The sequence below is a fragment of the Rhea americana genome, unplaced genomic scaffold (assembly GCF_003343005.1).
Source record: "Rhea americana isolate MKP2758 unplaced genomic scaffold, rheAme1 scaffold_101, whole genome shotgun sequence".
NCBI classification, from domain to species: domain Eukaryota; kingdom Metazoa; phylum Chordata; class Aves; order Rheiformes; family Rheidae; genus Rhea; species Rhea americana.
The window spans coordinates 488,114-514,772 of record NW_028185051.1 but is presented as its reverse complement, the minus strand read 5'-3'; the positions used below and the strand labels follow the sequence as shown (position 1 = coordinate 514,772).

At 40.4% G+C, this 26,659-nt stretch overlaps 2 protein-coding genes across 6 annotated transcripts; one reads left to right on the top strand and one right to left on the bottom strand.

The window, feature by feature from the left end:
* Positions 1–323: 323 nt before the first annotated feature.
* On the bottom strand, positions 324–9,058 carry LOC146601472 (carbonyl reductase [NADPH] 1-like). 3 transcript variants are annotated; one of them, XM_085304632.1, is made up of 4 exons: positions 8,942–9,058; positions 7,582–7,901; positions 3,401–3,508; positions 324–1,576 (listed from the first exon to the last, which is right to left on the bottom strand). In XM_085304632.1, the coding sequence occupies exons 2-4, from the start codon at positions 7,865–7,867 to the stop codon at positions 1,140–1,142; spliced, it is 831 nt and encodes a 276-aa protein (XP_085160758.1). In that variant the 5' UTR covers positions 7,868–7,901; positions 8,942–9,058; the 3' UTR covers positions 324–1,139. The 3 variants fall into 3 exon arrangements, with proteins under 3 accessions (XP_085160758.1, XP_085160775.1, XP_085160766.1); XM_085304649.1 differs by having other exon boundaries at positions 8,878–8,953; XM_085304640.1 differs by lacking the exon at positions 8,942–9,058 and adding an exon at positions 8,865–8,941.
* SETD4 (SET domain containing 4) lies at positions 9,033–19,878 on the top strand. Of its 3 annotated transcripts, XM_085304598.1 has the most exons (11): positions 9,033–9,169; positions 10,322–10,420; positions 10,873–10,968; positions 11,908–11,945; positions 13,344–13,432; positions 14,130–14,559; positions 15,355–15,529; positions 16,183–16,264; positions 16,617–16,697; positions 17,750–17,873; positions 18,788–19,878. In XM_085304598.1, exons 2-11 carry the CDS (start codon positions 10,351–10,353, stop codon positions 18,920–18,922), a joined length of 1,320 nt encoding a protein of 439 aa, XP_085160724.1. In that variant the 5' UTR covers positions 9,033–9,169; positions 10,322–10,350; the 3' UTR covers positions 18,923–19,878. The 3 variants fall into 3 exon arrangements, with proteins under 3 accessions (XP_085160724.1, XP_085160734.1, XP_085160744.1); XM_085304608.1 differs by lacking the exon at positions 10,873–10,968; XM_085304618.1 differs by lacking the exon at positions 17,750–17,873 and having other exon boundaries at positions 18,788–18,862.
* Positions 19,879–26,659: the final 6,781 nt, after the last annotated feature.

Here is a 26,659-nt window from a genome sequence, read left to right as displayed (position 1 = left end):
AGGTACAGGCATATACCTGCTCTCCTGCCCAGGTCAGGCCTTGAAATTCTCTGGTAGCCTTTCAAGGTTAAGAGTTTGAAATGCAATAGTCAAAACTTAAAACAAAATTGGTGCTCTCCATATCATTGCTTGCCCTGCTTGTGATATTGCTTTGATGACTTGTTTTGGTTACCATAATAATTATGTATTTCAGTCCTACCTTGTAACACTACTGTAACATCCACAGTTCACTGTTTCTAATACAAGGATAGCACTTAATCCAGGTTTTTAAATACAGTAACTTCTGACTGTGTAATAAATGAAATACAAGTCTTAGAAAATAGTTCAGAAAATTAGTTTTTCGTTTATTTTCTCTTTATATGTTCAGAACATCATATATTCCAGCATCAAATCTAGGTGTAGATAATGTAGATGTATGTTCAAACATATATTATAGATTTTCAGAATCAGGATAAACCAATTGTTCAAATATAAACCAGTAAGTAATCATTTTTTGATATGCATGTTAATACAGACATTAATAAAGTCAACAGATTTTTTTTTGTTAATGTTAAATCATTATTTTTATTTTCACCTAATTCTGTTTTGTAACAATAATAAGGAATCTCTATGTAACAGCAACCTTGTTCCAGTCTTATTAACCTTCCCTCAAACTGGTCAGACTATAGCAAAACAAGAAATCTACATTTAAAAACAAAAAGACAAAATCCCTACAACCCCCCAAAGCAAGTGTGGTTCACAGAAAGCCCTTTTGCACTGAAAAAAGGTAAGGCACTTGCTTCCTAATCCATGTCAGAGTTGGGCTGTTTCAAAGAGAGTGACAGAAAGGCAATTATTTAATTAAGAGTAAATTCAGGTAAAACAAGGCCAAGTAACTCTACATTAGGGCAATATCATACTAATTCACATCATCTGCGCAGGTACACCCAAAAATCAGATTTCTGGCGACACGGTCAATGGTATGTGGAGGCCAACGGACACTGCTGTAAGCTGGGAGGTACAGSAGAAGTACCGTAACTGTAATTATCATTGTAATGATAACAGACCCTGGTGCTGTGGGGACACGACAAGACTGCTCCGGGTAAGTGCCCTCCCAGGACACAGTCTGAACCACAGCTATGTTACCACTTCCATGTGGCTCACCAGGTTCGAACAGTTTTGTCACTAAGAAACTGGCCATGAGGCCCATCAGCATCAGCAGGCAAAAGGGCTAAGTAAACTGGGGTCTCAGCCCCTTCATCTGGTGATTTAGGGGCTTGAGGACCTGCCATGTCTGTTCTCACCCACCCGGGACAGCAGGCATTGAGAAGGATGTGGTCACCTTTTCTTTTCTCATTCAACATCCGGGCTTGAATCCTGGACAAGACTGTGACACCAATTTTGGATACCCCATAGGCAGTATTGGGCCAACCTTCCTTCCCATGTACATTCTTCTTGGTATCTTCTACAAATTTTGTCATGAGTTTCACTAATTCTTCCTCAGTGATCACGTCACTGCGAAACTTTTGCTGAAGTTCTTTGCTGCAACTTGCCAGAGCTGAGCTACTTACCATACTAGAGACATTCACCACTCTGCCTGGTAAAAGAAAATAGAGACTAATTAATTACTTTTACACACACCGAACAAGCCCCAAAATTGAAATGAACTTGTTCTGCAATCATGTATTCACTACTTAAGCGAATACCTGTAAAACATTTCACGTGGATTGTCTTGCAGAGCCTCTGGAGGATAACAGTTCATTGAATGTTAAACGTTTCTACTGAATTCCATTAGAAAAGGTAATTCAAGGTACAAACCTACAAAAGCTCTCTGTCAAAGAGAAGGTATGCTGCCACGAAATAGCCTGTTAAAATCTACAGGCATATTCATAGTACTAAATGGTTTCCTCAGTAATAGTTGCTAAATTTTAAATACAATCTTGATATTCTGGTGGAAAGTCTTCTCACTTCTGCAATAATTTGAGCAAGGTGYCACCAGAACACATCCCAAAAGCCAGAAGAATACTGAATTCAGCAAAAGCAATCTGGGTCCTAATGCACAGAGACCATTAGCTTGTACGCAGAGTACCTGGATATTTATATGTCTCAGCATGCAAAGCTGCAGTATGCTATCCATCTCCCACCATTTTAGTACAGGGAGATGAGTCAGTTCGATCAATAATTCACTAATCTCCCCCACAATTGTTTGTTACACTGCTATCCTGTGCTTTTTTGACAGTGCACAACAATTTGGGCTGTGAGCTTAGGAATTAACAGAAATATTTAGATCTGAAAGCCCACAGAAATTAATACTGCCTGTYCTTAACCCTTAGCACAAGGAAAACAGTTTACAATTTTGGCACTTCACACACTTCCCCTCTTCGAGAAGTATTTTTTTCTGTCCTTTCCCCCCTCCCTAGAGGTTAAGAGTCCCCAGCTTCTATCCCATGTACTGTACTCCTTTTTTTCTTAAAAACCTAGACRTATTTAATCACTAACATAGACTATATTTATAGCAGCATTTTTTTACACTCACGCAAAGATCTGTCGATCACAAGTTTTGAAAATACTTGCATTAACAACAAACGAAGAAAACCCCAACCCTTAGATTTAATGCGAGTGTTTGAACCAAATATCCCTCTTTCAGATTACCTGTGATACACCAGCAGTAATCCAGATCATTTTTAGTGCTCCAGTGTTAGGAAAACAGCAGCATTTTGTGCAGGACAGTAGCCTGATGAGTACAAATTTACTGCATTTTGCTAATACCTTCTTATTATTGATGTCTRTCTTTTTTGATTGTGGTCTCCTCCGCTGTATTTACCATTTTTTAGTAAGTGTTTTACTCTAGAGCCTTCTAACATCACCTAAGCGTGGTAGCTTAAAGTGATGTTAATCTTCAGGTGCTGTTTATAACTACATCCCTTGATATTTGCAAATACTGGATACAAAGCAAAGGCTGTGACACTAGAGACAGACCAACAAGCCTGTGGAGAAGGCTTCTTCAGAAGTTGCAAGGACAAACATGTCACAAAGTCAATTGACACATTCCATTTTTAGATACTTCTTTATGTTAGCTGTATCCTCAAACTATCCTTTCTTAAGCAAGAACCTTTTATGTAGGCAGCTGTCATGAAAAGAACATGTGTAAGCTCTCCATTTCATCTTAAGGGTGCCATAAGAATTTCGCTCCAGTCCATAACAGAAGAATGCAACTGGACAGAAAGCACATTTAAATATATACAAGAGAGAAYAGTTGGAATAAGAAATCCCACAAGCTATCTCTATTCTCTTTTATGGCAGCAAGGTATACTCTTCCTGCTATGGGGCAGTGTACTTCTGAGACAGGACAGGATTTTGCCATTTAATCAGCAGCAAAATTCACATAGAACTATTTCTCTACCTGTTAAGTTAAACTCACCGTAAGGCTTCACAAGAGGCAACAGTTCRGTGCAAACATTCCTGGTTCCAAAAAAGTTTGTCTTTATTGTAACCTCTGCTTGGACTGCAAATGGGGTAGTGTCAGCAACTTTTGATAGGAGGTGGCAGCAAGGGAAGGAAAAAGAATTAAAAAAAAAAACAGTTATACTACTATTTGAAAAGAAGTAACAGAACTACTGAAAAACAAGTTTATCTTAGTTTCTTCTTTTTTTTTTAATAACTAGGGAACAGACACTTAAGCAATTAAAATACACAGAAGAGAAAAAAAATGCAACATCACTAACACTAGCATTCTTTTTAATGAAAAGATCCAGCTACGCAAAATTATTTTAGTAATAGRCCAATGATGTTTCACCTCTTCTTAGCTGAAGATTTTAAATTTGCCTCAGGAGAGCTGATAGTGTGACTCTGCAGAGTCATTTGCAGACCCATGGGCCTTTTATGTAGAAGAAATGAGGAATGATATGCTGCCTCAACCTGTCTAATGCCTTTCCTTTACCTACTCACATCCAGTGTTCACAACCCAGGTGGCTACCACCACATCCAAGTAATCTTGGAAGTCCCTTCTCCTAGGTGCACAGTAGAACACTTTGCTGCCACACTGACATGCCTACCTCTGTGTTTTGGGGAGCGAGGTGGGGGATAGGAGGGGAGAAATCAGGAAGAAGGCCTAAACCTATGATGCTGCTTCTGAAGTTCCAGAAAATTGGACTACCCTGGTATTAACATAAAACCAGGGCACACAACTGCTTCCTCCTCCTGACTAGTATGTTGTCCTGTTTACTGGATTGCCAGCTGAGACTTGGGGGCCAGGGCAGCGCAGAATTGCAACAGGCAATGTAAAAGTAGAATAGAGAATGTAGAGAGGCAAGATATAGTGCAATCTGAAGAAAAAAAAAAGAAAACAGTAAAGATGTTTCACAAATCATTCCCATGAACTGACAGATCTGCTGTGACACAAGGGAAAGAGTGGGTATTAGCAGCTAGGAAAGAAAAGGGAGCTGACTGAGGTCAGTGTAAACTGCACTGTAAATGTATGAAATGAAGTACAGTACAGTGCACAACAAATGTACGTTGTGAAATCATTTTCACAAGACACCATTGACAGCTTGCCACCACCAAAAGGGGGACAGGATGCGCTATGATCTGACAAATTAGCTCAGCAACAAYGCCATATGCTAAGCCTCCTCCAGTTATGAGAGTAAAGTAAGAGTTACAAAGCAACAGCATTCCTCTTCATCTGCTACAGACACAGCCTGTGCAGTGGAAAAGGCCACCTGCATAGATTAGGCAGGTCTCCACTTGTCTGGACATAGCCCAGACCATGTCAACTCAAAAGAGAAGCAGTAAGAGGTCATTCAGTATTTAATCTAGTTAAATTTTTACTGCAAAACACAGCTTTATTTACTGACTTGTCTACTCTCTTGAGCAACAGGCATTCCATCAAAGGTTGCAGAACACTAGCTTACATTTAAACCTGATACAAAGGCCAGACCATGATATACTTATTGCAAGAGTTATGACAGCGGGAGGAGAAAAAAAAGCAAAAACCCACACAATCCTGAACTCCTGCTTTCATACTCACTCAGCAACAAAGTTCCACTAGATCCCAAAACCTCATTCATTTGTCTGACTAGATATATATTGCCTCTAACATCTGACTGATACGCTCTCCCTAGGCTTAATAAACATTATGACAGTTCTGACAGAACTTTGTTCAGAAGGCAACCCCTGAGTACATATCCATTTCATAGAGGAACTTTTTTTTTTTCCTCTGGACCAAGGACTTTGCTGGACTATCTGTACAGCAGCACAAATAAACTGAACTGATAATTTAATGACAAATTTAGTGTCTGACAGTGATAACACATCCTATCAAAAACTCACCCTAGAGCTCAACTATGTTAAGAGTTCAGCCCTATAAAGCCTATCTTGAACATAAGCAGTCTTGCCACAAAGTACCATGTAAAATACACAGAGTAACTAGAACTCAGAGTTGCTGCATTTCTAATACATTAGAAGCTCCATTTTCAGCACTGTGTGAGGCTTGATCCATACTACCTGACAGGCCTCCTTAATTCATATCATGAGCAGATGACAGTCAGCACTTATGCTGTGCTGGAACATGTCCCATCTGGAGATCAGGCAAAGAAATTAAAAAAAACAGCCTCCCTCTTCCTCCCCCCAAGATACAGGAAGAACAAGTTTGTGCTGACAGGGAAATGAACTAGTAATTGATCATGCTCAAGATCTGCTCYATCTGGAGCTAACATGAATCTCCATTTACTTTTAAAAACACCTATGAGGCAAATGCACTCTTCTACACTCTTCACAACTGTTGTGCCTCCTTCACTTTCTCAACCTKTCTGCTGGAGAACGAAGGAGTTAGTTCTTACTCAGGACTGTGGCTCAGCAAGATTTAGGTTAACTGCTCTGTAGGTAATCAAAAAGCCTAAGGAAGTCAAGATAGGTTAAGATGTTACGAGCACGCAGGGCTGAAGGTTCTTTTTTAAATGCTGTAGTCCTTGAGCAGACAATGCACAGAACATAGAATCAGTAAGGTTGGAAGGGACCTCTGGAGATCATCTAGTCCACCCCCCCYGCTCAGCAGGGTCACCTAGAGCATGTTAGACAAGGTTGCATCCAGGCCGGCCTTGAATATCTTCAGAGAAGGAGACTCCACAACCTCTCCGGGCAACCTGTGCGAGTGCTCTGTCACTCTCACAGTGAAGAAATTACCCCTCACTTTCAGGTGGAACTTTCTGTGGTTCAATTTCTGCCCATTGCCTCTTGTCCTGTYGCATGGGACAACTGAAGAGAGTTTGGCCCTGTCCCCCTGGCACCCTCCCTTCGGGTACTTAGACACATTGATAAGATCCCCCCCTCAGTCTTCTCTTCCCCCAGGCCAAACAGGCCCAGCTCTTGCAGACATTTCCCATAGGGCAGGTGCTCCAGACCCCTGATCATCTTTGCAGCCCTATGCTGGACTCTCCCCAGTAGCTCCATGTCTCTCTTGTGCTGGGGAGCCCAGAACTGGACACAGYACTYRAGATGAGGCCTCACCAGGGCTGAGCAGAGGGGCAGGATCACCTCCCTCGACCTGCTGGCAACAGTCTTCCTAATGTACCCCAGGAGACCATTGGCCTTCCTGGCCACAAGGGCACATTGCTGGCTCATGGTCAACCTGTCATCCACCAGCACTCCCAGGTCCTTCTCTGCAGAGCTGCTCTCCAGMAGGTCAGCCCCCAGCTTGTACTGGTGCCTAGGGTTATTTCTCCCTAGGTGCAGGACCCTTCACTTGCCCTTGTCGAATCTCAGGAGGTTCCTCTCTGCCCACCTCTCCAACCTGTCCAGGTCTCTCTGAATGGCAGCACAGGCCTCTGGTGTGTCAGCCACTCCTCCCAGCTCGGTATCGTCAGCAAACTTGCTTGAGGAGGCACTCTGTCCCCTCATCCAGGTCACTGATGAAAAAGCTGAACAGGATGGGACCCAGTACTGAGCCCTGGGGGATGCCACTAGCCACAGGCCTCCAACTAGACTCTGCCCCACTGATGACGACCCTCTGAGCTCTGCCTTTCAGCCAGTTCTCAATCCACCTCACTGTCCACTCATCTAACTCATACTTCCAGAGCTTCTCTAGGAGGATGTTACGGGAGACAGTGTCAAAAGCCTTGCTGAAGTCAAGGACAATGTCCACTGCTAACATAGTACAAGGAGGCTTGTAGAAGAGAAAAAGCACAAGGCAGAAGAGAGAAAATACAGATCCCAGAAGAGCATAGGTGATATTTATGCAATGGTGAGTTCCCTTGGGCCTAGTGAAACTCAGCGGCACAGAGGCAATAAACCCAACCCTGCTCATATGCAGCAAGCCGACTGTGCACCTAAATTACCTTCATGCTTAGTACATGAAGTAAATACTATCTTCTAGGGAATCATTAGACATACTGATAGGCCAACTGTGCATGTAGAAAAGGAAGAGCCCTTTCACCTTGCCTTCTTGTTATGCTTGAAAAGACAGGCAACTTGCCCAGCCAAAAAGGCAGCATGCCACTGGCACAAAAGCCCTGTACAAAAAGCTTCATAAAATCCTTAATGTGTTTATTATCTTTCTTCATGCAACTTTACAGCACACATGACCTTCCCAGACAATCAGCTTCCTACCTTTGAAAGCAATCCCTGCATTGTTAACCAGCACAGTCAGCCCTCCATATTTCTCCTTTAGGAAGTCTCGGAAAGTTCTGATGCTCTGCAGATCATCAATATCCAACTGGTGGAAGAGAGGATGCAGCCCTTCCTTCTGCAGCTTAGCCACTGCTTCCTGGCCACGTCCAGGGTCTCGGGCTGTCAAGTACACATCCCCTGGGAATTGCTTGCATAGAGCCCGCACAATTGCAAAGCCAATCCCTTTGTTGGCCCCTGTCACCACAGCCACTGGGACGCTGGACATTGTTTTCTCTGAACGTATGCCAAAATTACACTAACTGCAAACAGAAAAGAAGAAAATTTCACCTTGGAACAAACAAAGATGGATGTTTGAAATGGATTGTATTTTTTTTTCTGAAAAGTTCTATTTAGAATTCCATTTTGAATTACATAAAGTCATATTAGAATAGACACTACCTCTAACTTATTAAAATAGTTTAGATTATTAACTAAGAAATACATGTTTTGTGTTCATGTTTTGAAGAAAGCCCAACCACTGACTGGGTAAAAGTCACCGACTAAGCACCTGAAATGCTCAGTTAAATTTTGATGGGAAAAGCTCTTCTGTAGGTACACCTTACAGAAAGGTCATTTCCTTCTTTCCAGGATATTCAGCAAGTTCAGCTCAAGCACTGATGCAATCAAAGTTTTAAAACCAAAACACCTCCCCCCAACCCCCCACCGAGTGGCTTGACCTTTAAGTGCCAGGAGTGTAGCATAATTAGTTTTAGCATTTTTAGACAGAAATAGACAGAAAATGTGGTCTGCATTGGCTACACTGTTCTTTCTGTTTAACACATGCTTTAGATACAATACATGCTTGAGAATTTTTTTTTGTAGACACAGCCCACTTAAGCTGTATTGCCCCCATAAAAACAAGTGTAAAACATTGCTTTGTTCGCTTTTGATTCAATTCCTATTTCTCCTCCAAATTAACTTGTAATTAACCACGAGYAGACGTCTAGCGAGGAAGAAATCTTAAGCAGCCGCTAAGAACACAAACGTAAAAGCCTGCCCAGTTACTGACTGACTTCACCAGGGCCAGAAGCCACCCTCCTGGCTTGCCGTAATATCTCGTTTTCGTTGCAGATCGGCACGCTTTTCTCTCCACCAGCTCCCAAGGACCCACTTTTCTTCTTAATTGGAACCCAAAGCGAACCCGCAAGCCAAGATTAAACCCGACTCCTTAGCGGACTCCGCTTGCGGAGTTACGGGGCCGTTACGGGGGACCGACCCCTTACCCCCAAACCGCACCGGGCAGCCGGGACGTGCGCGGAGGCGCCGGACTCGCCGTGGCAGGCAGCGCTCCCCGACCCACCTGCAGCGCTCCTCAGCCCTGCGCAGCACCACAGGGCGGGACAAGCCGGCCACYGCCCACACACCCTCCACACACCGCCTCTACCGCAGGAAGAACGCAACTAAGATGGCGCCCAGCGAGGCCCCGCCTCCCGCGGCGGCGCGAGGCGGGCAACGGCCGGGGGGCGGGTAACGGTCGGCGGCGGCGGRCGACGGTGGGGAGTGGCGGCCGCTTCGGCTGGTGCGCTAGGTGGGCCGGCGCTGGGGAGGGTGGGCAGGGTGCTCGCTTGCCTCCTCTTCCCTGTTCCCCAGGAGGCGGCCGGGAGTGCTGCTGGCTGCGCCTGGGAGACAGGAGATTTCTCATTGCTCTCTTGAATCTTTGTGGTTCACCACCTCTCCTCTCCTCCCCCCACCCCCCCGAAATGTGAGGGGAGCACGAATGGCCCCAGGCGGTGCTTGTCTCGGTGAAGCAGCAGGGAGCAGGGATTCCCGGAAGACCGGGAATGCAGTGAGAGGCCTGGTTATGTGGTGGTGAAGCRGCCTGTTTTCTGGTGCGGTTTTTCCCCTTGGGCGCACACAGACGCRCCTTCTCTCTCTCCCTTTCTCTCACCACCAAGAAGTTTATGTTGAGCAGGAAAGAGATTTTTTTTAAAAGCAGCCTCTCTCCTAAAGGGGTTTGCCTCTCTGCCTGGATGATTGGCATCCTCAGGCAYGCTTACAGCTTGCACGGGTTGTGCCTTGGATGGCAGAAGGGAGTGCGTTGGTGTTGCTGTCTTTTCTTGACTCTTACAGCTCTAATTTCAAGCAAAAACTGCTGTTCTGAAATTCAGTTAATGATGTTGGCAAGGAGAAATTAAATACACCCATCTATTAGGGTCTATGCTGTAAACAATAAGGTTGATGCAATTTATTAATTATGCTTGTTGAATGAACAKGAATGATGTTGGAGTACCTGAGGAGTAATATTATTGTGGTGTATGATATTGGATTTTGTGATCATATGTATGTGGGGTAAGATTGTTTCACACATAGATGATTTTATTTGATGTCTCCATTCTGTTATTCTTGCTGTTAGRAGGAATAAACTACAGAGACTGTATATGTCACTTTTCAAAAAGTGTAGTACATTTTCTGTTTGAAAATACTTTAGTTTTGTGTACATAAATTACAATATTTCTTTTCCTGTAGAGAACTATGSTTGTACCTTGGCCAAGATGACAGCTTAAAGCCTTCACTCACATTGTTCATCATCATTTAAAGGCTTACTTGTAGCATATTTTCTAACCTTTAAAGAACAGTATGTTTAGTAGGTGGTGCTTTGATTTGTCTAATTGAGATAAAAAATGTGTAATAGGTGAAACAAACACTAAACGTTTTTAAGGAACTTTTTTTTTWAATTCAGGTTGTCTAAGGCAAAACTTGTTTCTTAATATGAAGAAAAACAGAGGTCGGACAGGTCGAAAGAGAAGAAGGAAACACTTGCAGAGTTTTATGAATGGAGGTATATATAATCCATGGAACTAACGCTAAATAGTAAATTAATCAATTGCTTGTCCAAGGGGAATATTTGCCAAACACCTTTGAGTTCTGAAACTAACATTTATAAATGTCATCTTTTTCTGTACAAAGATTTTGGCAGTAATTTACAGTTCCGAGGCATGGTGGGTATTGTGAGCTCTTTTTTTCTGACTAATGGGAAGTACTACATTATTCTTATTTGGCCCTGGAATGTGCTGAATAACTCCTGCAGTTCTGAGGACTCCCAGTTTCCAGAGGCCCAGAACTTAGCAAACTAATGAGAGGGGAGCCTTTTTTGCTTTCCTATCGTGTTGCACTAAGATATCCAAAACACGCATTTTCTGGATATACAATAATGTTTTTGAACTTCTTTTGTTTTATGCTAGAATGATCTTTTATAGTATTAATTCACTTTTTTTTTTTTTTTTTTTTAAGTCAACTGTAGTCACAAGCTGGAATACATTAAACTAAAGAAGTGGCTGAAAGACAGAGGTTTTGAAGACAGTAATTTAAGGCCAGCAGAGTTTGGGGGTAATGTTTTAATTATTTATTGATGGTACATACTGCTGTTTCTTCTAAAGATGCTTGATTCCTACTTTTGTTTTAAATCACACACTTGGCTGTCTTCAATTACCATTACTTCTTCAAGGACTTCTAGCAAAAGCACAGGAATATAATTTAATGCGTTATGAGTAGATGTGGAGGCCTGAAGTCCTGTAAACTGTTTCTTATATAAAGATACTCTTGTATAAAGCTTCAGCATGAGAATCTGCTACAAAGCATATGCAGACCTGTGCAGAATTCCTTGGAGAAATTGAGGTTTTAAATGTTATCTCTTAAGTGTTTCCAGATTTAGAACCTAGCCTTGTTATCATTTCTTCATCCTGTTTTTTTGCATACTGTTTCAACAGAGCTATGATATCTAATGAATAAGTAAACGGTTGCAAAGATGAGATTCATTTAGTAGTGAAGACACATGGCTGTTTGCAAGAAAGATAAATATACTTGCATTTTTTTTCTCTTTAATTAGACTGTATTTCAAAAACTTTTGTAGTATTGTATTTAAGGAGAGTAGAGAAGATATTATGAATCAGACAAAAATATTGTGACTAGAAACTGTAAGGTACAGTTAAAGCTCAAACCTWGAGTGGCAGCCAGTGATGAAGGACATGTTTAAAGAAAAAGTGGAAAAAAAAAAGATAGTAATGTATGGAACTGGACAGCAAGTGTTGCTGGGGATGTAGGGGAACRGACTTTTACAGGATCCTGAAAAGTAGAAGAAAAATAAAGAGACTCAAAGAACAAAGAAATTAGCTGTATATCTGGAACAAGCCATAAGTGTTTTTTATAATTTGTAAGATATATGTATATTCTTCTAGAGTTTTGCCTTGCAGGCAAGGTTAATTTCTGCAGCTTATTATAGTTTTCTATATTTTACTATAAGCATCCTCTTTGTTTCTGCTTCTTCAGATACAGGAAGAGGACTGATGACAATGAAAGCTCTTCAGGTTGGTAATGTTGATTCTTATGGAAGAGCTTCTCTGAGCTCTCTGGGATGTAGTGRTATTTGCAACACAGAAAGCTCAAAAGTCTGCATAAAGTCCATCCTGTGGTGGATGTAGTTTCTAGCCTAATACTAGAATTTGCAGTGTAGTTATAATCTGCAAGATGATCTCCTCTGTGGACTGAGGACTTGTTGGATGAAGTAACTCTTGTCCTCGTCTACAACGATTTATTGTTTAGTTTCATGTTGCAGTTTAAGGGAATCAATGGCTAGCTGATACCAGAAGGAGCTGGCCCCTTTCCTCCTGTATGCATTCTCCTTTAGCTGTAGTCTCCCACAGCTTTTYTTGGTCTGGGGCTTTAGCAATCTTTTCATCTTTGTGCATCGGGGAGCTAAAATAGCAGAAAACACTCTTAAGAAAAGTGATTAGCTTTGCTAACTTTGTTCTTTGAAATGGCTCCCCTTGGTCAAACCAGTGCTGACAACAGGGAAAAGTGGGATAWTAGGGATGGAGATGGAAGAAAGAGACCAGCCCTTTAAGCAGCGTTTTACTGTTAGACTAGCTCAGCCATAGTGTGACACCACTGCTTTTACCTCGCCTTGGTGTCCCTCTTCTTTCTTGGTAGACCAACTAAAAAAAAAAATGTGATTCCTCAAACATTCCCACTAGAAAAGGGGAATGAGAAAAAGTACATTGCCCTTCAGGTATTGACACAGAAAGTCTGAGCTTGGGCTGAAAAATGCCTTCAGAGAACAGGCTTATCAGAAAGGTTTTGTAACTAGTATGAGAGCAATATGTTAAATACTGATACRATGTGTTAAAATAATCAAACCAAACACTGAGCCTTTTGTGGAGTAGAGAATGTAGCAAGAGATGCAGTGGAAACTCAGATGTAGAATGGAAAGGGAAGATCTATGCCCTCTGTTTATGGGGCTGAACACATATGGCTCAAGCCAAACAGGAAGGCTGGTTTACACAGACACAGTCTTGGCAAACAAGGACAGGATAAACATGGCTTTAAATAGCTCTTTCTCATACTGCTGTGCTGATACAAGTCCAGATATTTGTAAGATCTAATGTAAAATATGTATCAGTGCAAAAGTGATGATGCTGATCAGCCAGGCACCAAACCCTGTGAACAACTAACTCTCTAGCAGTGACAGTTCATACTGACTGCAGTCATCCTCCTTCCCTGGACTGTGACTGTCTTAAAACCATGCCAGTTTCCATCAAGTTGGGCATCTCATCCTTGTGCTTCCTGGTATTCTCTGGGGAATGTTTCTGTTTTCAGAAATCGTGTGCTAAAAGAGCCCTTTACACTTGACCTTTACTGTTCTTTTTATGTGTGTGTGTGTGTATGTGTATTCTGTGTGTTCTGGTTTTTTTTTTTTTCCCTCATAGGCAGGGGAACTCGTTATCTCATTGCCTGAAAAATGCTTACTCACCACAGACACTGTCCTTAGTAGCTGCTTAGGAGAATACATTACAAAGTAAGTGAAAAGTGACATTTGTGGCAGGAAAGGAAAACAAGACTTTCTCAGCTGGCCTTTTCTGTGGTTTGGCTCATTACTAGATGAATCATCTTAAGTGGTAGTAGGATTTTAAACTGCAGACCCTARCTTTTAGGAGTATTTCTTGTGGTCTTTTGTATGTGTGGAATGCTCAGATAAGAAAGATTTGGACACAGAACAGTCCGTTTTAGCCAGGCAGAGTTGGAGAGACAGTACTGGCTTGAACTTGGCCTGCCCCTAAAGCCAGCTTGGACTAAAATAGCTTCAGCCAGTTATGAATGATTTCTTGGGAATCTTTGAATATGCTTTAATAAGAGAAGGGATTAAAATGAGGTTAAAAAACACTGATGTGAACACAGCCTTTTAAAAAGTTCAGAGCAAAGGCCTATACTGCAATGAGTACTTGTTTTGTATCTTAAAAAAGAAACAAAAAACAACAAAAAATGGTGAGCCTGAAATTGCTGCTACAAGCCAGCTTTTTTAGTTTTTCAATAAAATGAACTCAAAAGCCTCTTTGAAATCATCAAAAGGACTTACAGATGAACTACAAAGAAGTTTAAAGTAGAAACTATTTGTAACATTTTAAAGTACTAGAAGACAGAAAATATTATTGCAGCCATTTCCTATCTTACCTCTGTGTCTGCTGTATTGGTAATTTTATTTTATTTTTTAACAGATGGAAGCCTCCTGTATCTCCTTTGATAGCACTGTGTACGTTTTTAATAGCAGAGAAGCATGCTGGTGAGAAATCTTTGTGGAAACCATATCTTGATATTTTGCCCAAGATGTACACTTGTCCTGTTTGTTTGGAGCAAGATGTAGTAAGCCTTCTTCCTGAGCCTTTAAAAAGGAAGGCTCAGGAGCAGAGAACAATGGTCCATGAGTTGTACCTATCTTCCAAGGCTTTTTTCTCTTCCCTGCAACCATTGTTTGCTGAGAACACAGAGACTATTTTTAACTACAGTGCCCTAGAGTGGGCTTGGTGCACTGTTAATACCAGAACAGTATATATGAAACATTCACAGAGGGAATGTTTCTCTCTTGAGCCAGATGTTTATGCTTTGGCACCATATTTAGATCTGCTAAACCACAGCCCAAATGTTCAGGTAAGAGACTAAAAATAGATCATTTAGCTTCTTTATTTGTAAATGCGCTAACTCAGTACAGTATGCATATACGTGATAGATTAAGAGTGTCTGGAGTTCAGTGAGAGATGGCAGAGTGGGGAAATTGTCTGTCAGGAAGACACTACTCCACTGTGGAGTGCTGAGTATGCAGTTTATATATATCTTGGAACTTGTTATTCAGCCTGGGACAGTTGAATAATAACGATTCAAATGTTTTAGTTAAGTAGCAAAGCAAAGGTATGGGGACAGCGCACAAAGTTTGGGTGAGATTTACCTTCAGTGTAGCTACTGGGAAGAGCCACTTGTAAATAACCCTGCTCTGCTCCCCCAAAAGATTCAGATCCTATGACAAATCTAAAGACTTACATAGTCCTTTACCTTGGTTCAGAGCAGCTTCTGTGTAGTCTGAGGAGAATGCCATGTACAGAGCAATTCCACCTGGATAGCTGGGATAGCACAAAAGTGGCCAGCTCTGCATGAGGCTGTTTTAACTTGTGGATGTGGGGTTTCTGTCTACAGGGTGAGTGGTACATCCTGCAGGCTAAGGTTTTGATGTTTGTTCTTCATATTAATATTTATAAGGTAGTCCTAGTGTGGAATCCACCAAATCAGTTGCCTGTTCAGACATCTGTAACACTAGATGTTTGCATTCTTTTGTTATRTTATTAGGGAATAGACCAATATTGACAGTCTTTAATGTTCAAGGTGTAATTAATTTTTTTTATCCTCTCTTCCTGCCATAAAGTAAAATATCTTATTTTTAATTTCTCAAAGGTAAAGGCTGCTTTTAATGAACAGACCAGAAGCTATGAAATTAGGACAGATTCACAGTGCAAAAAATACAAAGAAGTGTTTATCTGCTATGGGCCTCATGATAACCAGCGACTCCTCCTAGAATATGGATTTATTGCCGTTGATAACCCACACAGCAGTGTTTATGTCTCACCAGGTTGGATATATAGATTGAGAGATAGAATAATGGAGAGCAGAATGTGAGCAAGTTAATGCTGCATCTCTTCAAAAGGAGATCTGGGTAAAAGGAATAATTAAAGGACAGTGAAGTTCACACACTTGCATTTATATGCACAGTGCACATATGCACAATGCATATTAAGGCATTGTTAAAATTAATTTTAGTAYCATCAAAATATTTTCCAATTCTAAGAAGTGGAATAGTGTTTGATACCACTTTGGACTGCACAGGATTTAGTGAATTGAGATTTCTAATTGAAAGTGTTCTTTAGTAACTTTGCCTTTTGTGAAATGGTGACTCTTATTCAGCATTTATGTAGGGATTCCAAATGGATATCTTAAGAGKCTATCACTGATTTCAAGATTGAAGCCCTTGTCCTCAATAACTAAAGAAGTTTTTCATTAGCTTCAATTTGAGTCAGGATTTCTATTATAAGAATACAATATTGCAGATTGCTTTTTTTCAAATTAATTTTTGATTATATTTAAGTTCACTCAGATGTTGTGGTTTTGCAGTGTTTGGTCTTTGTCCATTTGTAAAATATGGCTGAAATGTTATTTCAGAATTGAAGATTGTGGTTTCTCCTGTGTAATATTTATTTAAATTTTTAAAATGTGTTTTTTTCGCAGATACTCTCCTCAGATATTTTCCAACACAGGACAACCAGAGAAATATGAAACTTTCTATTCTAAAGAATCATGATTTTTTAGAGTAGGTATCAGGTTCAGTTTGGGTTTTCATTTCTGTTTTTCTGGGAGTCAAATTTTGCTTCTGTTGTCAAAATCCAGCATAAAATAATTACTTACTTATTTTTTAACAAACTGACATGTTTGCTGTTTGCGGAAGAGCATACAAGTGGTAAATGCCAATATCAAAGCTTCAGATAGGCTTCAAGGTCCATTCTGTCTCCTAGCTGTGGACAGCAGCAGAGTAAGAGGAGTCAGGGAATCCTGTATTCCCTAAGACCAGAAATTATTTCTTCAAAGCACTTGTCAGGAGCATGGTTGTCATGCTATAAAAGGTCACGTATACTTTCTCCTTGTTGGTAATTCTCATTTTTTAGAAACTTGACCTTTGGATGGGATGGACCATCTTGGAGACTCCTCACAGCCCTCAAGTTATTAAATCTTGGAGAAGATGAATTGTAAGTTTCAGTACTCTTTAAATATTCAGCAAATGAATATGTTTCATTTTTCTTTACTTGTTCTTTCCACRTATAAGATACTATGATAAGTAATTGTTTTGCATCTTCTGAGACAATATCATTGACTGTGGCTGAGAGAGGCAAAGAAGAAAGATCAAAAAAAGTATGTAATGTGATGTCATGGCCTGCTTGYTGTTTTGGTCTTTTACTTTCCTGTTTTAAACACTAGGCATACACTATTGTTTTCCCTCTCTGTTTCAAGAATTGGGTATTACTTTAAGGTTCATATTCCAGACTATATTTCTGGTGGCTTGAGGGGCTTGTAAGTGCTATTAACTCTGCTTGATTTCTCTGAGGTTGCGTTGCAGAGACTGCTTCTGAAATTTTAAGGCTAAATATGTTGCTGAAGCTCATCTCCATTGACTCTYAGTACAGTCTTGATCATTTATTCCAAATGACAAATTTGCTTCAACCAGCACTGACAGAAAATGGTTGCCTGAACATTTTTTGTAATAATAAATAAAAAAATGTTTTCTTGTGGCTTTAATTTGGATGACCATCTATGTTTTGAAGATTCATTACTGAGTGGAATAAGTTGTTCTACAAATAAATCCCTGTGACACTAGTTTAAAGCCCATAAGGTGTGTTATTATGTGAGGTGATATTTAGCAGAAGCCATGCTAATAAATTCTACCTGAATGTGATTAACTTTTACTTCTTACTAAGGTGCTGCTGAAGTTGGTGGTAGCATGGCAGAGCAGTAAGGCCCAGAAGCGTTAGTCTAAGTGTTGACTGTGGCCTTGGCTGAAAGGGTGGGAGTGCAAGGAGTGTCATCCCAGCAGCATTAGGAACCACTGCTACAGACCACTAAACCTCTCTTCTATTTTCCTTGCATTATTAGTTTGATGTCTGAGTGCTGTGTGTCTTTCCTATGTATGTTAACCTTACTTGCCTTATACCAGTGACAGTATGTCTTAGTATAACCATTGATTTATTGTTCAGTAGGGGAATACAGCAAATGATTTTGTGTTGTTTGAATGTTTTGGTTCTAGTATCTGCTGGAAAAGAACRCTGCTTGGTGATGTAGTTTCAGCCACAAATGAAGAGCAGACTTTGAATGTAACAGAAAAAATATGCTTTTTTTTAGTAGAGGAGACGCAGCATGTTCTTCTCCAGGTAATTTGTTAGAAGAACAAGGTAGCCCAGATTTCTTTTTCTCCTCTCATAAATACATGGTAGTGTAATTTTCAGGGGTGAGAATAGAATGAGGGGAGCGTATTGACTTCACTGAAGAAATAAAGGCTTTTGTACCACTAAAATGCTCAGCAGATTTTCAAGCTGCAGCAAAAATGTGGATCATATTACAAAGCTTATTCAAAGCCCTGTAAACAGGTTAAAAGTTTTTAGCCTTCCATTGCCCACTATGTGAATGTGTTTGTTGAGGGTGATCTTTTAGAAGAGGATGTAAACTTACACAATGTGGRAACAGAAGATATCGCAGATCTGCTGTGAGGTGCCCATGTTGCAGAAGGTGAGGGCTGTGCTCTTTAGAGCCGGTCAACCCAAATGAACTACCCTTCAGTGTTGTGAAATTAGCCATTTTTCTCCAAGAGAGATCTCCAAGACTAAGTAACAGCTCTSTTAAAAACAATCTCTCCTTCCTTTCTGAATTTTGGCAAAAAAACTTGTATACCTAATGTCAAGTTGGATAATCATCATTGAAAGGGATTATGAAAATACATATATATATATTTTTTTTTGCAAAGGAAACACATGTATTCATGGAGTGTGAGCCTAACTGAATTGTGAAATACATCTTGAGGTTTGTATGGGCTTAGGAGTCTGATGTCAGGTAGACATTTTCAGTCTCCCTTTCTCTTCTTGGTTCCAGTATGTTTCCTATCCACGTGATGATATTTTTCAAATTTTCTTCATCCACAACTACTCTTGTGGAAGATACAAAAATACTGAATTTCAACATGGTTGCACAGAATCTCTTCCACAACTTAGCTTTCCAGAATTATATGTTCATGTCTTACACTAAATAAAGTGAATCTTAAATAATTTCATACCGTTTTTATAAACTTCAGATTTCCCAGTTGAAAAGGGACAAAGAAAATCTTAAAAACCACCTGGCTTTGGTAGAARCACTACGCTTGGAAGATCTGAAGATTCTACAAAAGTCAGCAGAAATTCTGTGCAACTTGAAAATGGCAACAACTTGACCCATCTGGAATTGTGATAGCTGCAGCTGATTGGATCTCAGTTGCCATGTAGCTGTCTGGCTTAACTGTTTTTAATGGACTTGAGCAACAACGAATAATGTAGAATGTCATCATAATATTCTCAGTTTTGTTTACGGGTYGCATGGGATATTGAGTCTTACTCTGTTTTTTGCTGAACTTCTCCAGTAATATAAAAGATTAGCCCAAAGAGTAGGGAGGAGCAGAGGTGACTTTCTATACATCTCATCCAAATCATGGCTGCTGTAAGCAAAACAGCTTTTGGGGTAATTTGAGCAACCCCAGAATGTGGGCTTTGGAAGTGCTACAGTTTACAGCTCTCAGTGGTCTGCAGCATGGATCATGAAGTCAGTCAGATAATCCTTAGTGCGTATTTGATCTCTGGCACTTGTCGGAGAGGAAAGGACAGAGCTGCTTGTATCTGCCCTGTACTGATCCTACATCTTTTTCCTGGACATGTCCCTGAGAATTAGTGGTTTACATACTGTCTGTTCATTACTGGAGCAGTACATGTGGACTAAAGCACAGATTACTGTAGTCCTGTTGTGACCCCAAGACATTCCCTTCTCAGTTTCAGCCCAAGTGTTCCTTGAACAGGCTGTTATTGAAGGTCCAGGCTTGAAATGCCATTAAGAAGTATGCATTTCTGTCCTTTATTCAAAGTTCTCTCCAGATTCGCCCATTTGTGTTTTGACTCCTTGTGTTCAGATTGTGAACTGAAATGATACATCATTTTGAACTGTTTGTTGCTTGCATTTTGATCACCTGGTGATTCATTCTGTTTACATTCAGTTCTAGTGATTACACTGAAATATTCTTACTCTGTTGAAAAGGGGATAGTCTCATGAGCTGCTTTTCAGTATCTAGTAGGGGCCTTTAGGCAGCAAAGACAAAGACTTCTCCAAAGGACATTTAGAGCAGCTTATTTAAATTTTCTAAACTTTATTTTTAATGATAGTTGTATTGTGATTATTTTCTATTGTATAGACTATCAAATTTCATAGAATTTTTCAGTAATATTTTTAGCATTTTTTAAAGATGTGTTTTTAAAGACTGGTTGTTTTTATAAAATACATTGATTCATTTTCTATGACTATGCTCTGCTTTTTTAAATAAAAAATAGAATTGAATACCACAGTGAAAGCATTTTAGGTAATGACATCATTTAAAGAAAAAGAAGTGCAACAAAATAAAGCTGTTAAGAAATATTCAAACCCAAATACAATTTCTGACTTTCTCTTGTGCCTAGTAAACAAGAATGTTGCTGTGGAAACTTGCTTGGATTTGAGGATTCTGAAGCTTTTCCTTTCCTTTCCCCCCCTTTTTTTTCCTGTTGTTCTATTTAGGACAGGAAGTGTGTGTTTGGATACCTCTCTTTTGTTCGCTGCTGTTTGCAAAATGTAGTTACTGAGAGTCTGCATAAGACTATATGAACATGTGAAGCATTTTTTTTAAGCAAATCATCTGTGTGTGCCTCATCTCCAGAAGYTGCTCCTCCATTTCACCAGTATCCCTGTCCTGTTGAGGACATCTGTTCCTGTGCTATCTTGTGCTATTGATTTGAGGCATGTGCTATTGATCTGAGGCATGTGAAAGCTCTTCAGCTTATCTCCCTTTTTGTTTTTCTTGCTATCCCTTCACAGTTCTAGATCCTGGAAGTCTGAAAAGGGATTTTCCTTCCTTGTAAGGATGTATTTTGGTTCAAAATGCTGGGGTAACAGAGAGTTATAGCTGTTTGCTATTACTTGGTTTCCATGCCACCAAAAAGCAGAAGTTCCTGGTTTTGAGGTGCTAGTCTCGTAACCTCTTCATCAGAATTCAGAAGTTCTGAAAATAAGGTATTTTCCACCATGTTTACCCTAGTGCACTGAGGTTCTTTGGTGGTCTTAGACAGTCTGTATCATTCATGCAGAGATGCTGAGAGTGAGTGGTTATACTACATATCAGAGTAGAGGGCAGGGTGAATGGTTTGGGAAAGGAACTAGAGTGCTTCAAGGAGCTAGAAGTACATATATTACATCATTTGAACCAATTTAAGTTTCACATTTGCTTAAATTGTGGGTTTAACCCCTGCAAATCACTTGCATCTGCCTTATTTTACCCTGGTCGATCCTATTCAGAAGTAMTTCCTGGGCCAGGGGATGAGATGACTGGCTGTGGGCATGCAATCTATACTAATCTCACCAAGGGCAATCCTCATCAGCTCATGTAAGGGACCTTATGTACCAATGAGCATGGCTACAGTTCAGTAGCTTGGAGAAGCTGTGTTCAGAAGTGTTGAAATCGCTAATGGATTGGATATGGATGCAAAAATTTTATATAGTTTCACCTTGAAGCTATATAAATGATAAAGGACATTTTTTTTTTTTTACAGTTACCAACCAGACAAACTACTTTGGTCTTAGGATGTTCTCTGCTCTCAAAATACTTGGAGGCTGGAAGGGCACTAGTGGTAAATGCTGTATTTGCTTGACCTGTGCTTGCTTTTTTCAAGGTGTTTGTTGAGACTGTGGGAAACAGGATACAGGGCTAGAGAGACTCTTCCTTTGAACATGTACTGCAGTTTTAATGATTACTGTGAGGCTGGTTGCCCTTTTAGGTTCATTTAATAAGATCTTCTACATTCTCTAAAAACAAGAAGATATGATCCTCAGCTACAGTAAATCTGCATAGTCCCACAGTAGCCAGTAAGGTCATGCTGACTTAACCCAGATGAGCATCCAGTTCTGTGTGTTTGGAACACTGAACGGTGTTTTTTTCTTTAGAGGTTGTGAGACCATTCTGTGATGAGATGGTACTATAATTAAGGAAGAAAAGTGGGTTTTAATTTTTTTCTGGAGGTGACTTTTATAAGAACAACCTCTGTATGATGGATCTTGCAAAATGGTTACTAGTTTGACAGAAGTTTATTTGCTTTAATACTTCAGTATAGGCTACATATTTATATCGGCTAGTTTAAATACAGTTTCAACTTCTGTAACTCTTGCACTCCCTCAAGGGACTGTAGGAAGGGGATCTGGCAGTGCAGGTTAGTAGGCAGTCTGAATTGCTTGTCTGTCTCTTGAATATAAACACTGCAGTAAGCCTCTAGCTTTACCTTAAGCATTACAGTAAGTATTCAGAATACAGCCATATGTTTCCTGTCAAAGGCAAAATCCTGCCTGAATAAATTAGGGAATTGGGACTGGTGCTTTTATAACATATATCAATAGCAATGTATTTTTAACAGGAATAAACAAGTATAATATAGGTCATGATTAAGCATTTATATATATGGCTGATCATCAAAACTTAAATTCTTTTTTGAATCAAACCTAAATTATGTGCAAAATAGGGCATTCTAAGTTGGTCTAAGAGCTTGTTGCCTGAGGAAGTAACTGTGTTGGGAGTGTTCTCTAACTGTCTTGGAGAACACTAAATGTAGTTTTCAGAGTGAAGATGCTTATTCTTAGTCTCTACTTGAGAGCTCTTTTAAACTTCTAATAACTTACGCGTTTTAGYTTTAGTGACTTGCTGTAAACATTTGGCTCTGGATATCTGTTAGTTTGAAAAAAGATTTAGCCGTGATCCTACTGTGGAAAGACTGTGGTATTTCCCTTTTTCTATCCTCCTTTCAAATCAGATCCGCAAACTTCAGCAATACTAGGAATAAAACCACAGATTTTTACCATAAGCAATGCAAAAATTAGTGTAGACTATGGCAGTGAACTAGATTCTCTTCTGGCTTGTGTATCCGCAATATTATTCAGCAAGAGCAAAAGTAAGACTGTGTCCTGTGACTGCAGTGAAGACAGTGGGTTTGGATAGGTTCAATGAAAGAAGTTTTATTCTTTGTGATGAGAGTATGAGAAATAAAGGTTTGATTTTTGGGGGGATGGTGAGGAAAGAATCTAGTTCAATCTGAAGTCACTGAAAAATGATAAACATGAAACTCTGTGATAATATCTTTCCTGTGTCAATTTATGTAAATATGGTATGGATTTTCTTTGATCTCCTACAGAGAGTGGCTTCTAGTTTACAGTTTTCTTCAGCTATACTGTGTGGAGGTCATTCATCTTTGCTAAGTGCCTTTAGACCTGTCTGTTCAGGACAAGATAAGGGAGTATCAACTCTCATACCCTGCTAATTAAAGCTTTTAGGTACACTATGAAAACATTTCAAAGATGACATTCCCAAAAAAAGAGCTTTTAAAAATGATTTTTCTCAGGGTATGTAACTCCCCTCCCAGAAGGTAAATGTTATCTGTTAAAAATACCAAAATTTGGCATAATTTGAAGTGACGGTATGCACTCACTGCATCTGTGACTGTAGGGATGAAGATGTTGAACTCTAGGACTGCAGGGAATAGTCTCAACATAGCTAATAGTTTCGTTACACAATGAATATAAACTAATGCTGTTAAAAGATTTACAATTTTTGCATCATTTTCCATACCAGTTTGGACCAGCAATTGGTTTTGAACCATGTGAAATTCATGATTTTTATCATTCCAGTATAAAAGCAGAGAAATTACAACTCAGAGACTGAAATTATCCAGAAGACCTTGATTTTATTTTTATCTATAACAAAGCTGAAGTGATACWAGTCTATTGCATGTTGTAGTGGAAAGAAAAAATTAATTTCCGTGTTTCACTTCTGAATGTTTTTGAAGACATCTTTAATGCCAGAATCAAGTTTTAAAAGACACCACAACAAGCTATATTGAGTGCAAATGCAAACACACTTAATAAGCCTGGAACTAAATTGTGTAAAACTGGTGTAAAACTAGTGCAGTCTCTGTCTTGTCCACTAGATGATGCAACTGTACTACAGAGAAGAAATAACAGTGTGTCACCTGCAATTGTAATCCTATTTGCTGTATTCTATAATTTTAATGGTAAAAAYGTGTTGTTTTCAATGGATTAAGAATTATTGTTTTAGATAAATAGTTCAAAGGGTATTTTTCTTTCTTCTGGGTTCAAGTGAGACTTACAATCTTTTATCTTTCCATTTTTTATTGTRTTTTGACTCTGTTGGAGTTGCTCCTTTTTCAGGTTAAAGCATGTTCTCTTCTGAAACTACCACCTGAGATACAACTCATGGGTCAARTCATTTGTGTTACATTGATTCAACCCTAATGGTTTAGCTAGTGGGGTTGTAATTGAGAGCTGTCTGCTCACTTGTTTTTYCCTTCAGAAATTGGGGGCCAGATTCAGCTTTTGCACAGATCTCTTTCAATAATGTGCTTTGATGTGGCTGAATGACCTCTGATTGAAACATCTCCTCTTTGTGTGGTGATTTTGTAGGCTCTACCTTGTGTGAATTCTCGAGTGTCTAATAGTATATGCTTATATTTGACCCTTTCCCTTGCTGGGAGTCTCTTTGCCTCCCATTTTTGTGATATATGTGACTCTTTATTACTTTTGATACATGCTTGTTGCCTTGCTCAGGAGCTCTCAGGGGCCTCTGAAGCAAACAGTGCATGTCTACACTGCACATCCTTAGAGCACCTTCAGACTGTCCCACTTTTCACGTAGCAAAAAAGAAGAGAAATGGAGGGATCTGCTGCTTGCAAAGCTAGTAGTTTATCGTGAARTTCCCTCTCTTGTTCCTCTGCTCTTTTCTTCTCTCTCCACAGCAGAAGCATGCCATGGCATGCTAACACCACTGAAGTGGCTTGGCCCTAGTGCATGTCAGGAGGCTGTGCACTTCTTGTRTAAGATTTTTCTTCCTCTTTGTCTGTATCTGTGCTTGTTCCATGTCTGCAAGGGACAGGTGTGTTTCCAATGCTTTACCTATCCCCTAGGATGTTAGAGTTGGGCTGAACAAACCGGTACATGAGCACTKCATCTCTGCAGATACATCCAGCAGGCACTGAATGTGCTATTTTAGTAGCTCCCTCCTGCTGAGTCTGCTCTAGAAGGAGCTGGCAGTAGCAGTTTGGTAGCTTTGACCCTTGGCAGGCAATGATGACTAGAGAGAGGACRGAGGGACGTTCTCAGCATGAGGCCGGTGCCATGCCTGTCTGTATTACSCTGCCTGGCCCAGCTTCCCAGAACTTGTATCTCTGTCCTTAAGAAACCCTCTTTGGAGCAGGAGAGTGCCCATGAATTTGTGTGTTCTCCCCAGAAGATGAACTTTACATAGGCAGAGATGCTTGGGTTTGGGTARATTGGCTTTCAGAGGATGTTGGAGAGAGGTCAGAAGGGCCCATGCCATCCCAAGATGACTCACGCTCTTCTGAACTTTCTGATGAGTGCTTAGATGCTGGGCTAACCAGTGCTTGGCTTGAAAGTGGGAAAACACTCCTGGGAGAAAGAACAGTCATGGGAGAAAGTATTTTACCCTGCCTCCTAATGGCCTCCTAGGAGCATGATTTGGACTGAGCTTTGGAGGCAGATGGAGAAGTGTAGGCTAGGACAGGAAGGGTAGAGGCTAGGACAGGTAAGGACATTGGGCCCTGCAGGAAAGAGGATGTTTGATACACTAACAAAGAATACACACTCCCTTTTGTCTTTTCTCTGCCTGTAAGTTTGTGTGGATAACTCTGGATAGCCCTTTCAAAAATAGTGTGGAGGTCAGGGTGGCCATTTTTGTGCAGATTTGGAAGAGGGTAGGAAGGTGATGGAGTAAACCCAAGCATACTGCCTGGGACARTAATCATCAGAAAATAATATAGCATCAGGTGAATGTGTGTAACCGTGCTGTTCTGTGGCTAGCTTGTGCCATCCTAACTTCATGAGGGTAATGGCTAAAGGTATTTGGATTATCTAACTGGGTAACTTTGGTTTGACATTTAGTCTGCGGTGTCAGAGTGGGGGCCTCCAGGGGAGAAAAGACAAATGCAGTTTGAGCCAGAGCTGCTATGATAGATGGAGTCCTTTAACTACACTGGTCCATCTGGATGGCTCTCAGCTCCATGCTATCATGCTCGTGGAGATGGGCATGGATTTCACTGTATTGCTTGGTGGGAAATCCCTCTTGTAAGGTATGCTCTTTCTGGTATGGCAGTGTGGTGAGCCTGTGTGCCATGGAGACATGTGCAACGCTTCTCACAATTGTTCACTGGCAAGGTTGTGTCGGATGGGAGTTGGTGATTGATCTGCTCTGTCTGAAATGCTCTTGGGTGTGGAGCTGTCCGGTGTGAAAGGGAGTGTGTGTTGGAGAGTGTGTTTGAGGAAACAGAGGGGAATGAGCAATCTCCAAATTTCCTCTGGCATTTCAAATGGAGTGCTCTCATGATAACCGCTTTGAGTACACTCCAAGGCTGAGATAGTGTGGATGGTCAGAGAGCTGGGCTTTGAGCATACGGTTAGCAGCATTCACAAAGACAGTGAGRATGGAGCCTTTCTACATTTGGTAGAAATTGGCTACTGTGTTTAGAAAATATAGGAGAGAAGGAGCGAGTAGGATATTTTGATGCATAGAGATTTGTTTCCAAATTCAAAGCCAGGCTAAAATCACACCAGGTAAAATGACACGTGTGTGTTGAACCTGATCTTGAGTCTAACTCTTTTGGCAATGATTGCAATGGAAGGTGCTTATATCCCTTCTGATTAGGTCTCTTGCTTTGTGAATAGCCATTCGCTCTACAGGTAGTTACAAAACCGTGTATACATGGCCCTAGCCCTGATGAACACAGCAAATTTTTGGTCTGAGCTGAACTTCATGAAACTTAACATTGTCTCTGTCTCTGGCCTCTTCTTGCAAAATCTGTGAAAAATCAGTTCTTCTCATGTC